This window comes from Caenorhabditis elegans, chromosome IV (assembly GCF_000002985.6).
Source record: "Caenorhabditis elegans chromosome IV".
Lineage (NCBI taxonomy): Eukaryota > Metazoa > Nematoda > Chromadorea > Rhabditida > Rhabditidae > Caenorhabditis > Caenorhabditis elegans.
In genome coordinates, this window is record NC_003282.8 from 1,012,596 (window position 1) to 1,026,861 (window position 14,266).

The 14,266-nt window shown below is 36.9% G+C and overlaps 1 protein-coding gene and 3 non-coding genes across 6 annotated transcripts; 3 read left to right on the plus strand and 1 right to left on the minus strand.

Annotated features, from left to right (window-relative positions):
- The first annotated feature begins 28 nt into the window (after positions 1-28).
- On the plus strand, positions 29-6,963 carry rbm-39 (RRM domain-containing protein). Of its 3 annotated transcripts, none has more exons than NM_001392253.1 (8): positions 29-255; positions 313-362; positions 480-545; positions 737-931; positions 1,642-1,736; positions 2,848-3,398; positions 4,438-5,127; positions 6,575-6,963. In NM_001392253.1, exons 6-8 carry the CDS (start codon positions 2,880-2,882, stop codon positions 6,671-6,673), a joined length of 1,308 nt encoding a protein of 435 aa, NP_001380075.1. In that variant the 5' UTR covers positions 29-255; positions 313-362; positions 480-545; positions 737-931; positions 1,642-1,736; positions 2,848-2,879; the 3' UTR covers positions 6,674-6,963. The 3 variants fall into 3 exon arrangements, 2 of the variants coding, with proteins under 2 accessions (NP_001380075.1, NP_500025.1); NR_136395.1 differs by having other exon boundaries at positions 193-255; positions 6,575-6,673; NM_067624.5 differs by lacking the exon at positions 480-545.
- Positions 6,964-8,707: 1,744 nt separating this feature from the next.
- Positions 8,708-8,770, minus strand: mir-2209.2. The gene has a single exon (NR_052899.1). It is a non-coding gene; the product is annotated as a pre-microRNA mir-2209.2 (primary transcript).
- A 406-nt stretch (positions 8,771-9,176) lies between these two features.
- Positions 9,177-9,237, plus strand: mir-2208.1. The gene has a single exon (NR_052902.1). It is a non-coding gene; the product is annotated as a pre-microRNA mir-2208.1 (primary transcript).
- Positions 9,238-13,984: 4,747 nt separating this feature from the next.
- mir-2208.2 lies at positions 13,985-14,045 on the plus strand. Its single transcript, NR_052905.1, has one exon. It is a non-coding gene; the product is annotated as a pre-microRNA mir-2208.2 (primary transcript).
- Positions 14,046-14,266: the final 221 nt, after the last annotated feature.

Here is a 14,266-nt window from a genome sequence, read left to right on the forward strand (position 1 = left end):
GGTCTCACAACGATACGCGCCCTCAATGCCGTCAGACGCGTCGCGTGCGTTTCGAAACTATCGCGTCGCGTGCCCAAATAAACTAATTATTGCGCGAAATTCGCACTAAAAAGTCGGAAAAAGTACCGAAAAGTTCAGATTTTTTCGAATTTTTTGCTGAAATCTACGACCAGGAGCTGACCCCGCTTCAAAATGACCGACGGATCGATGGACATCGACGCGATGCTCGAGGGAGGCCTTGAGATGGCGAAAAACGTAAGCTCACCCATTTTCAGGCGATTTTCAACGCTCCATGTGCCAATTTTTTTGCAGGACAGATCACAAAGTCGTCAAAGATCGCCGGCAAGATCGAATCGTTCGAGGTTAGTGCAAAAAATGGAAAAACTCCTAGAATTATTTTATTTGTTAACCATTTTTGTTCAAAAAATTAGTTTTTGGGTGAAAATTCTCAATTCAAAGCTATGTAGAGTGCCGTTTAGACCGTCGAGAGTCCCCATTCAATCAGATGTCGACTGAAATTCGCCGAAAATCGCCGAAAAACTTGGGTTCGTTGCCCCCGGTGTATTTTTGTTCCAGGCTCTTCCTCCTACGGCGGCACTCACTCTTCAATCCCCTTTCAGGCGCACATCGACTGGCGAAAAACGCCGAAAAACACCAGAAAAACCACGGGGACATTGAAAAAAAAAAAGATGGAAAAAGAGAGAAAATTCGAAAAATGCTCAAAAAAACGTTTCAGATCCCGATCAAAAGACAGGAAAAGCTCGTCACGCCGTTCCAGAAGCCGTAGCCGTGATCGACGAGGTGATCGAGGTGATCGTCGACGATCGAGGAGCCGGAGCAAGGATCGTCGCACCACTCGGAGACGCTCACCGAGCCGTGAGCGAAGACGAAGCCGTAGCAGAGATCGTGGAGCACCGAGAAGACGCTCGAGGCAAGGAATTGAGAAGATTTGGAGGGGGAAAATGAGATGGAGAAAAGTGGAGATTTCTTGCAGATTTTCTTCAAGCTCGCCAGAATTTCTGGAAAAGCACACAATTTTTGGCCTGAAAATCGATTTTTGAACGAATTTATTTGCATTTTCCTCGAAAAATTCAGATTTTATTCAATTTTTAGAGGATTTTCATTTAAAAATCTATAAAAATCCTGTTTTCCCGCTGAAATTTCGATTTTTTAACTTTTTCGTCCAAAAATTCATGGTTACCTGAAAAAAATAGATTTTTAAGGAATTTTTAGTCGATTTTCCCCGAAAAAAAGTCGAGTTTTTTTTGATTAAAAATGAAAAATGAAAAATACAGTTAAAATTCCCCAATTTCTGAGATTGTAACTGGAAAAACCACGAAAATTCGCCTTAAATCGAATTTGATCTTCTGAAAATCCTGTTTTTCCGAAATTTCTCAAAAATCGTCATTTGTGAACTAAAAAACAGTGAAAATTGCGTAATTTCTGTGAATTTTCTCGAAAAATTGAAGTTTTACCGCTAAAAATAAGGTTTTAACGAGTTTTTAGCTTTAAGCATCTGACAATTACTCAATTTTTCGGGAAATATCCTTTTTTTTTTCATTAAAAAATGGGGTTTTATTGAAAAATCGCTGCAAATCTCCCATTTTCAGCGAGATTTTTAAAAATTCAAATTTTTTGCAGAACCCGATCTCGTGACCGTCGACGCTCTCCACCACGTCGTCGTGATCGCCGGACTCCGCCGAGACGTTCACCAGGAAGAAGAAGCCCGCCACGAAGTATGGGAAAACCTGAAAATTGATTTAAAAAATCGAAATTTTCTAGCTAAAAGTGGTCCAAAATCGCAATTTTCTAGCTAAAAATCGCTAAAAATCTGTAAATTCGCTCTAAAGTTTGGGAAGTGCAAAATTTTCGAGCTAAAATTTGCTGAAAATCGAAATTTTCTAGCTAAAAGTTGGCGAAGAACGACGGAATTTCGGTCTAAAGATTACAAAAAGTTGGAAATTCCAGTCAAAACCTACTGAAAACTGGTTAAAAACATAAAAATGCCCAATTTTCCACAAATTTTTTTAAACAGATTTTCTGGAAATCTGCATTTTCAGCAAGTTTTCGGCCAAAATTTCAATAATTTCACCCCTTTTAAGCGAAAAATTCATATAAAAAATATGAAATTTCTCTAATTTCATGTCTTTTAGAGAATTTTCAGCCTTTTAATCAATTTTTAAAAGATTTTCACTGAAAAATCAATGAAAATCCTGTTTTTTACAGCGGAATTTCAATTTTGTGGACATTTTTTCTCGAAAACTTCCAAAAAATGCCGAAAAAAGCGATTTAATCGAATTTTTAATTAAAATTTTTATAATTTTCCGGAAAAATACTCGAAAAATCCAAATTTCCAGTCAAAACAATTGATTTTTTAAAATTAAATTTCCATAAAAACCTCTAATTTTTCCCTCAAATTTTACCGAAAAATTTATGAAAAATTCTCTCAAAATTTCGCGAAGAATAGCTGAAAAAACCCCAATTTTCTCAGAAGAAAACTAATTTTGAACGAATAATTCAAAATTTTCTTCAATTTCACTCGAATTTTCGCAAAAAAAAATCCCAGTTTTCTTAAATTTCAGTTAGAAATTTACCATTTTTCCCGTAAAAATACTCTAAAAACCCCCAATTTCTCTTAAATTCACTCAAAAAATTTCCCGAGAAAATTTATGAAAAATTTAAAATTTTCCAATTTTCTCAACAAAAAAAAACTCAAAAAAAAAAAAAAAATGAAAACCTTCAATTTTCTTCAATTTCTTTCAAATTTTTTTGCGAAAAATCGCTGAAATCCTCCATTAATTTAGTTCAAAATTTCCATAAAAATCTCTAATTTCTCTCAAATTTCAGGCCGTCTTCCAGGACCCGAACGCCGTGACGTCATGCCATTCAATCCACGTCACTCGCCGCCTAAAAACGCGAAACTGGAATTAACAGCAGAAGAAAGAGATCAACGGACCCTTCTAATCATGCAAATTGCCCGTGACACCCGTCCACGTGACCTCGAAGAATTCTTTTCAGCCGTCGGAGCTGTTCGTGACGTCAGAATTATAACCGATTCGCGGACTGGTAGATCAAAAGGAATTTGCTATGTGGAATTTTGGGATGAAGAATCGGTTCCACTTGGATTGGCACTAAATGGACAACGTTTAATGGGCGCTCCATTGCAAATTCAGAGAACTTGCGCTGAACGAAACCGCGCCGCGAATAGTTCGGTGGCGTCTACGTTGGGATTTGTTGCACCCGGGAATAAGGGTCCTACGCATGTTTTGGTGGAGAATTTGCACCCGAAAATCGATGAAAAAATGATTAGAGACATTTTTGAGTCGTTTGGACGAATTGAGAAGATTGATTTGGAGGTTGATAGTAATCGAGAGAATCGAGGATTCGCTACGATTACGGTAGGGTTTAAATTGAGAAAAAAGGAGTGAAAAATCGAATAATTTAAGAAAAATCGTCCAAAATTAGAAAAAATCCGAAAAATTCACGAAACATTGTCAAAAATTAATGAAAATCTAAGAATTCTGATTAAAAACGCTCCGAAATTAGTAAAAATCTGGAAAATTTACGAAAAACTCTACAAAAATTCAAGAAACATTGTCAAAAATTAGTGAAAATCTAAGAATTCTGATTAAAAATGCTCCGAAATTAGAAAAAATCTGGAAAATATATGAAAAACTATACAAAAGCAGTAAAAATCTCAAAATTCTGATTAAAAACGCTCCGAAATTAGTAAAAATCCGGAAAAAAATCGAAAAATTGGAGTAAAAACGCTCTGGTTGGAGCAATTCCACTCCAAAATTGAAATTTTCCTGAAAAATGTCCTATTTCGAGCCATAATGTTTGAAATTTCGCTGAAAAAAATTCAAATTTTTCTTCAAAAATGTTCAACTTTAGCGCCAAACTTTTGTAAAAATTAAAAAATATATATTGTCGTTTTTTCGTAAATTTTGCATCGAAATTTCTAAAAATTGCAAAAAATGTCGATAATTACCCAAAAACTCAAAAAATCTTATTTCAAGCAAAAAATAATAGAAAATGGTAATTTTCAGTGAAATTTCACGAATTTTTCATCGAAAAATTTCGAGAAAATCATCATTTTTCAGTTCCGAAACTCTGAAAATGTCAAATTTCTTGAAAAATTTCGAATTCTCAAGAAAAATTGAATTAAAAAAGTAATTTTCATTGAAACCTCTCAATTTTTAACCCAAAAATTGTAGAAAAACATCATTTTTCAGTGGATTTTCACAATTTTTAACCCAAAAATATAATAAAAAATCATGAAATTTCACAATTTTTAACCCAAAAAATACTAGAAAAAAACCATTTTTACTGAAATTTCTCAATCTTTAACCCAAAAATATAATAAAAAATCATGAATTTTCAATGAAATGTCACAATTTTTTAACCAAAAATTCAAAAAATCATCAATTTTTTCAGTTCCGAAACGCCGACGACGCCCAAAAATCTTGCGAGCAACTGAACAATTTCGAGCTCGCCGGCCGATGCATCCGTCTCTCCATCAAACAAGAATCCCAAGCTCCAGCAGTAAAGAAAGAAGAAGCTTCAATTCATCAGAGATCCCTAGACGATGTAGGCGATCGTCAAGGCTTCTCCCTAGGCGCAGGCGGCCGACAACAGCTCATGGCAAAGTTGGCTCAAGGCACCGGCTCAGGAATGGAGCTAACAGCGTCGGCTCAGATGGCTGCTCAACACGCTGGACACTCACAAATTCCATCAATTGCTACACAGTGTTTCCTTTTATCAAATATGTTTGATCCGTCGAAAGAGACTGAACCAGCATGGGATCATGATATTCGAGAAGATGTGATTGAGCAGTGTCTGGCTCACGGTGGAGCACTTCATGTATTTGTGGATAAAGGCTCAGAGCAAGGAAATGTCTATGTAAAGTGTCCATCGATTGTGATTGCACATCAGGCAGTTAGTGCGCTCCACGGAAGATGGTTCAGTGGAAAAGTTATCACTGCTAACTATGTACCTGTTAATTCATATCATGACTTGTTCCCGGATGCAGTACATGCTAGAATTGTGCTCACGACGCGTGGAGCTGCTCCGGTGGTTCCTATTGTACCTATGGTTCCAGTTGTGCCACCTCAAGGAATCGCAAATGTAAGGATGGTTTGAATATTCGGGCAAATGGGTTTTTAAAAAAATTCGAAATATAAAAAAAAACCGAAAATTTTGATGTAAAATTCATTTACCCCGAAAAAATTGCAAAAATCCATCGAAAATTTTCGAAGTTTCAGCTAAATTTCCCATTTTTCCGTGAAAAAACTCTGCAATTTGCAATTTTTCAGAGTTACCCAGGATTTTATGATTAAAAAATTGACTACAAATGTCGGAATTTGTTGGAAAAAAGTACTAGAAACTTAAGATTTTTGAGAAAGAATTTTCCGAAAAATTTGGAAAAATCGGGTAAAATCGGAAAAAATTCGAAAAATTGAAAAAAGAAAACAATAACTAAAAAATTCTGGGTTTTTGGAAATTTTGATGTAAAATTCTTTTTCCGGGTAAAAATCGGCAAAAATCCCTCAAAAATTTGGAAAAAAAGGCTTTAAATCCAAAATTAAATGCCGAAATTCCCTTTTTTTTGTATAAAAAACTCAAAAATTTTCAATTTTTCAGGATTATGGAGGATTTTATGATCAAAAAATTGACTACAAATGTCGGAATTTGTTGGAAAAATTAGAAAAAGTACCAGAAAATTAGAGATTTTTCAAGAAATTTCCGAAAAATTGTTTTAAAATTTGGAAAAATCTGATAAAACCTGAAAAATTTTGGTTTTGAAAATTTTGATGTAAAATTCATTTTCCCCCGTAAAAATTGCAAAAATCCCTTAAAAATTTGAAAAAAAAAATGCTCAAGATTGGCAATTTTTAGCTAAATTTCCCATTTTTCCGTGAAAAAAACTAAAAAATTTCGAAAAAATTCACTACAAATGTCTGAATTTGTATGAAAAATTTTTTAAAAAAACCGAAAAAATTTCGACAGATTCGTGAAAAAAATGACATAAAATTTGGAAAAATCGGGTAAAACCGGAAAAAATTCGAAAAAAAGAAAAAAATAACTAAAAAATTCTGGCTTTTTGGAAATTTTGATGTAAAATTCTTTTTCCGGGTAAAAATCGGCAATAATCACTAAAAAAACGGAAAAATCCCTTTTAAATTTGAAAAAAATTCTCAAAACTTTGAATTTTCAGCTAAATTTCACATTTTTCCGTAAAAAAACACAAAAATTTGCAATTTTTCAGAGTTACCGAGGATTTTATGATTAAAAAATTGACTACAAATGTCGGAATTTGTTGGAAAAAAAGTACTAGAAACTTAAAATTTTCCAAGAATTTTCCGAAAAATTTGGAAAAGTCGGGTAAAACTGGAAAAAAGAATTCGAAAAGTAAAAAAAATGTAAAAATTGTAAATTTTGATGTAAAATTCATTTTCCCCATAAAAACTGCAAAAATCCATCGAAAATTTGAAAAACAAAATGCTCAAAATTTGAATTTTCAGCTAAATTTCGCATTTTTTCGTGAAAAACTCAAAAATTTCCAATTTTTCAGGGTTACGGAGCATATGGAATGATGGCTCCGGCTCACGGAGCACCACCGCCACCACCACCACAACAACAAGGACAATATGGTGGATATGGCAGATATTAGGACGCTTAACCACCCGATTTTTTCTTCATATTTCTCTTAAAAAATCTCTTTTTCTCCCCGAATCCCCCCCACCCACCAAAATTCTGATCTTTTTTACAAATTTTCTCTTGAAAAATCCAACAAATTTCCCAGTTTTCGTTAATATTCTGAGCTTTTTCCCTTTTGTTCGAAATTTATCTAATTTTTAATTTAAATTTAACTCTAAATCTCTCTCTCTCTCTCATTGTTTTTTCCCTTCATTTTCTCGATTTTTTCGAGATTTTATTTGAGGATGAAATTTGTTTGATTTTTTTCTTTTTTTTTTAATTCCAAAGTTCTAGAAGATTTCGAAATTCGAAAAGCTCGGATTTTTGCGCCAAATTTAATTAATTTTTATTTTGAATTTTGAGCACAAAAAAAAATAAAAATTTCAAATTTCGCGCCAAAACTATTTAGTTTTTCAAAAAAAAAATTCCACATTTGTCGCTAAAATTTTCGTGTGTATTTTCATCCACGAAGTAGGCGCGTAGGCAGGCAGGTACCTTTCTTGGTTTTTTCTCACTATCAGAAAATTTGAATTTCCCGCCAAAAATTCTTTGCACAGAGTCTCGCCACGCGCGCCGTAAATCTACCCCAGATATGGCCACGGCCTCCGGCAAGTGGTACATCAGTGCAAATGCGCTCCACCGCACACAAAGGTACGGTTACGGTTCGCCGGGCCGTGATGGCCTAGTTCGGCAAACTCTTCCATTTATGAGGGAAGCCAGAACCGCGCGTGACTCACCATTGTGGATGAGGGCTTCAGAATAGAGACTCACGTGGTCTCGCTGGCTGTCTCAAAATTGATATTTTCTCGCGGACGAGAAAACGTGAAAAATGAGCAAAATGGCCTTCAAAACGGTGGAAGAGGAGTATTCCTCGTCCCCCCCCGTTCACGTAGTCATCTCGGAGAAGAAAATAGCGTTTGAAAGAAGAGACGCAGACGACGAGACGGTATCATTCAGGGGTGTGCGGCAAATCTCAAAATTTGCCGAGCACGGTAAATTCGGCAAATTCGGCAAATTTGCCGTGCTTAACAAACTCGGAAAAATTTTGATATTTTTTATGTTTTTTGGAGCACCAAAACTACTGAATTCTTAACACACATCTGGTTTCAGAATAAGTTCCGCGTAGTATGTCTGTTTAAGCATCAAAATAGCTCAATTTTGTGTCATTTTACTAAATTTTTGGCTAAAAAATCAATAGTTTTAGTCAAAATTATACTGTCAAATTTTTGAGGTGTGCGGCAAATTTCGAAATTTGCCGAGCTCGGCAAATTCGGCAAATCTACTTTTTTGAAATTTGCCGAGCTCGGCAAACGGCAAATTCGGCAAATTTGCCGCACACCCCTGGTATCATTCCTCGTCTTCACTTGTCCGAGTGAAGTTCACCGACAATATTCCCAATGGGGCGCGTTTTCATCAAAATTATGTAAAGAGACAGCCAGCGAGCACGTGGAGACCAGGGGTGTGCGGATAATAGCCGAATTAGCCGATCGACTGATTCGGCTAACTCGGCTAATATTAGCCGAATTATCCGTTAGTCGAATTTTGTACCAATTAGTCGAGTTAGCCGTCTGCCGACTTTTTGACAGTTCGGCTAATCCGAAGTTATCCGTTAGCCGATTTTGGCCGTTGTTAGCCGAATTCGCCGATCGGCTATTTCGGCTAATTCCACTAAAACATTTTTTTGGAAAACAAAATTTTGTGAAATTGTATGATTTTTTCCTATTTGAACAGTCGTTCATCACTGAATTTGCTCAATAACAATGAAAAAAGTAACCCAAAACCTGAATTAACAGAAAGAACGAAAAAAAACTTAACCAGATGAATATTTTCCGAATTAGCCGAATTAGCCGATTTGACCGATTGATTTTAGCCGAATTAGCCGTTAGCCGAAAATTTTGAAATTAACCGTTAGCCGAATTATTTTAAAAAAATCGGCATTAGTCGATTTATCCGTTAGCCGAAAAAATCGGTTATCCGCACACCCCTGGTGGAGACTCCCTACCAATGGTGAAGCACAACCGCTCATCTCTTCTCGATTATTGGTTTTCGGAAGGAGAAGAGTTGTTACACTCACCATTCCCGGGAGCCAGGGCTGTTCAGGAATATGAATACTATTAATAGGCCTAACCAATGATGTAGTGGAGCCCGCTGTCTTATCCCAACACAGATCGTCACTGGAGAATAAGAAGGAAGGCTACACTATATCATTGGAAGTCTGTTGGAGATACTGAATCACTTTTGCCGGACGGTTATAAACCCTGTGGCGCAAGGGGGGGGGGGGAGGGGGGCGTGACCTGGTCTCGCCACGATTTGTTACAACGGGAAAAAGTGTCTGTAGTGTGCAACCAATGGCCAGACCGACGCCGCCCCTTCAATTTCTTCATCGAAGTAGAGACCTTCCTGGTATTTAACCTCCTTAGATTCTCCATTATCAACACATTTCCAGTCCTTTTCCTATTCGGGGACCCGCCAGTGGTAAGTGTACCCGAATCTGATATCCTATCATCTGAAAAAGGATGCAGTTTCTGGTATACTTCACCATTGGCTGGGTCTCTTAGCACTGCACTTCACCATCAGGTGTTTCGTAGCATTCTGCCATAACCTTCTCTATACCCATTCTTATTCCTAAACCATGACTTCCCAATATGGTAAGTGCAATCGCAGTTCTTCTTCCGAGAGAATCAGATCTATGGAAAAAGGCCACCGATTTCACTGCACGATTGGTAGGAGTCAAATACCACTGCTGAAACTTTGAGCCCGCATTGGACTATTCAGGTCAAGTGAGATTCTTGACAGAGGTGTGCGGATAACCGATTTTTTCGGCTAACGGATAAATCTGCTAATGCCGATTTTTTTAAAACCGGCTAACGGCTAATTCGGCTAATATCAGTCATTCAAATCGGCTAATTTTCGGCTAATTCAGCTAATTCGGAAAATATTCATTTGGTTAAGCTTTTTTTGTCCATTCTGTTAATTCAGGTTTTGGGTTAATTTTTTCACTGTTATTGAGCAAATTCAGGGATGAACGACTGTTCAAATAGGAAAAAAATCATACAAATTCACCACATTTTGTTTTCCAAAAAAATATGTTAGTTGAATTAGCCGAAATAGCCGATCGGCGAATTCGGCTAACATCGGCCAAAATCGGCTAACGGATAACTACGTATTAGCCGAACTGCCAAAAAGTCGGCTAACGGATAATTCGGCTAATATTAGCCGAGTTAGCCGAATTAGCCGATCGGCGAATTCGGCTAAATCGGCTATTATCCGCACACCCCTGATTCTTGAATAGCCTTCTCGTGCTCAAAGCTTGTATTGGCACACTTTTCACAATAGCTCGATTTACAGATTAATTTCAAGTTCACCATGTTAATCTGCTCCGGATAGGCTCTTCTCTTTCAAATCACAGTAATTCTGTCCCCGCTTCTTCCAGGAACTGAAATAAATGCATTTCAAATTTTAGGACAATATCAATTATCACGAAATACAGTTATTTCATCAGTGGTTTTCGAAAATTTCAAAAAATAAAATTTTTTTGAAAATTTTTGAAAATTCGAAAAAATTTAAAAAAATCTATTAAGTTTGGAAAAAGTTACGTATCTGAGCCAAAATGGAAAATTATATGTAGAAATTACATGAAATAGTGAAACATAGTGTTGTGCATCATTTTACAACAATATCATATTTGTCACGACGCGGCACCTGGAATTGAGGCACCTGGTAAATAGAAGTGCTTCATCTACAAAGCGCTTCAATTTTGGCGATGCTCCTGCTCACATATGGTCTCAAAAAACTTTTGATGGCAATTTTTAGAATCTCCAGTAGTATCTTTTTACTAATCGAGTTAGCATATACATTTGTTTCTTCCACTGCCGAAGTCCATGATCGTTGCAGCCAGCATAGTGCAGGAGAATAAGTGCCTTCCCGATCTTCGTAAAGCTGGAACTCGACCAGTGAATTTTTAAACTGGACAAAAGTGGACTGAAATAATCTTTGTCTAGTCAGGAAGCCTATCAATTATTGCCTGTTCACGAAAAAAATCATTAGATGAGAAGCAGTCAAAAGCAATCATTTGGTACCTTTTTTACTGAGCGCATAAAAAAAAAACTAAGCACAGGTTTCGCCGCATTTTAGATGTTCGTTATGGATTTGAAATTGTGGGTTTTATGAAAATCAAGTCTACTGATAACAAAAACTTTAAAAGAAGTGTTTAAAATCTGTAAAAAATTCTATACCTGTCTACAGGGCAAACAAAAACTAACGTCATCGGTTCATGGCAGTAGAGGACGATGCCTGATTATTTGGCTCGTTTCAATCTAATAATTTTTTCGTGAACAGGCAATAATTGATAGGCTTTCTGACTAGACAAAGATTGTTTTAATCCACTTTAGTCCAGTTTAAAAATTCACTGGTCGCATTCCAGCTTGATCGGGAAGGCACTTATTCTCATGCACTGCGCTGGCTGCGACGGTCATGGATTTTGGCACTGGAGGAAATAAATGTGTATTTTAGCTAGAATAGTGAAAAATGAAAACTGGAGATTCTAAAACATGCAAATTAAAGTATTTTGAGACCAGGTGTGAGCCAGAGCATCGCCAAACTCAACGCGCTTTTTAGATGAAGCACATCTATTTTCCAGGCACCTCCGTTCTAGGTACCACGTCGTGATCAACCTGATATTGTTGAAAATTGATACACAAACCCATGTTTCACTATTTCATGTAATTTCTACATATAATTTTCCGTTTTGGCTCAGGTACGTAACTTTTTCCAAACTTCATAGATTTTTTCATTTTTTCGAATTTTCAAAAAGTTTCAAAAAAATTTATTTTTTGAAATGTTTGAAAACCATTGATGAAATAACTGTATTTCGTGATAATTGATATTGTCCTAAAATTTGAGATAAAACTAAGTGAAATGAAGAAAGTTATCCATGAAAAACTGTAACTATGAATCATGTACGAACGCTTCCCAGTGGGCATCGTGATGTTTGAGAAATGAAATAAAGCCCACTAAGTGGTCCAGGGTACTGTGGGGGTGCTATTTATAACACCATGATGGCAGAATTATGAATCATGAGGGTATTGACGAAATTTTGTAGAAGTGAGCATTTGGGATTACTCTATAACAACGCTGAAAGCAATATTGCAATTAATACATACGTTAGTGATATCGGTATATTAAATTAATATCTAATTAATATGACACGTTAGTTGTAGTATTACGGATTCTGAAACCGATTATGAAATCGAACGCCCGAATTCCTCAATCCTTAAAATAATTCTTATCACGCCCACCTCTGTTGACTGTCCCATGTATTTTTTGATATCTAGATTCACTGCACCATCAGGTGTTTCGGTTAAGTCATTAATTCCAATATAGAGGTGTAGCTACTTGCGTGGTTTCACTAAATCATTGGTAAAAGTCGAGTTTCACTTTGAAAACGACTTCAACTATTCTGAGCAAGAAAAATGTTTCAATAGCCGCATAAATCTTTTCGTGGTTCGGTTTCCAGAACAGCTTTAGTATAGATATTGCTCAAAACTCTGTGAGTACAAACGAACACTCAAAAGTAAACAGAGGTAAAAATCTAGGTGCCATGATGAAGTGTATAGCGTAGCAGCTGTTGATCCGGGTATCTGAATTAGGGTTCAATAATTTTGCAGGATTCATTAATACACAAGTGTAACGTGATAATAAGGAATTAAAGTATGCATTGGATTTCCCATTTTTCCAATAGTCACGTCATTTGCCCACATGATGCAAAAAAGAGGGGCCATGGCACGGTGAAATCATGAATCATGATATGGAATTAACAAACAAAGCGCGCTAAGCGGCACTGGACAGGGAGTAAAAATTGTTTGGTACTGTAGGAAAGATGTCAATTCACACGTAGTTGCAAGATGAAATTGGGCAACAGATGGAGGTGACAACTGAGCACAGAATCAAGCAGAGTTATCACGTTTGGGTCCCAGTGTGTGATCATAGGAAATTATAGTGCTATAACACCCAATTCTGATGCACAGAACTGTGATTTCTGTGCGCGAAACTCCAGCAATACACGGTGTTCGGACTTCGATAAGACACTCCGAGATTAGTTATCGTCTAACACTGCAACTTTTTCCTCACGAGGGACGAGGAAAAGTGGTTTCTAGGCCATGGCCGAGGGGTCGACAAGTTTCAGCGGCCATTTATCTTGCTTTGTTTTCCGCCTGTTTTCTTTCGTTTTTCACAGCTTTTTCCCGTTTTTTCTTATTAAAACTGATAAATAAATATTTTTTGCAGATGCTAAAACAATTTCCAAGTGAAAAAATTATGTATTCAGTGGGCAAGCAGCGGTGAAAGTGGGCATTGTAATATGATGGATTACGGGAATACAAAACCTAAACTTTTTCTGAAGATACATATGCTGCTTAGATGCTGAAATTACCTGATATTCACAACGAGACCGCTGAAAAAGTTTTGAGGTTTCCAAAATTCAACTTTTTTGGTGAAAAAGTCGAGATTTTCGCACAAAAAGTTGAATTTTGAAAACCTCAAAACTTTTTCAGCGGTCTCGTTTAGAAAATCAGGTAATTTCAGCATCTAAGCAGCATATGTATCATGTTTCAGAAAAAGTTTAGGTTTTGTATTCCCGTAATCCATCATTTTACATTGACCACTTTCACCGCTGCTTGCCCACTGAATACATAATTTTTTCACTTGGAAATTGTTTTAGCATCTGCAAAAAGTATTTATTTATCAGTTTAAATAAGAAAAAACGGGAAAAAGCTGTGAAAAACGAAAGAAAACAGGCGGAAAACAAAGCAAGATAAATGGCCGCTGAAACTTGTCGGCCCCTCGGCCATGGCCTAGAAACCACTTTTCCTCGTCCCTCGTGAGGAAAAAGTTGCAGTGTCTAAACTAGTCAATTGTAACCGCCCGGTATATACAGTTTGCCAAAAATTAGCCAAGGATAGCTGGGAGCAAAAAATGTCGATTACGTTGCCAAAATTCCTATGCACTTTTTCAACCGTCACCATAATAGAGAGATCCGCCATACTGCCTCCAATAAAACAATTTTCCATTTTTTTTCCAACGAGGTGTTTCTAGTTTTTCAAAGATTGGCCTCAGATTTTTGCCTGAAAATCAGAAATTTCCTTCCCGGGGCCAACCTCCTGCCGGCATAAGAATGAATCACGTAAACTCCGCCTCCGCTCCGATTGGTTTATAAACAGCCAGACACTTTTCCGTTATCATATCACTGCCTCTTCCTCTACACTCTACTGAGGAACCCGCCAGTGGTAAGTGTACCCGGATCTGATATCCTATCACCAAAAAGAGGATGCAGATTTTGGTACACTTCACCACTGGCTGGGTCCCTGAATAGGAGCACTGATGGTGAGTGTATTGGTCTTTTTGATATCGACGGAGTACTGATATCAAGGACGCGATCCACTAAACCAACAGGTGCTCCTTGTCATACTTATTCCAAAACCATGGCGTCCTATGGTGAGGTGTAGCCTGGCCGTTTTACTCCAGCAAGCAGCTATGGCACGTAACGTGGTGCGAAAGTGTTCCATTTTGG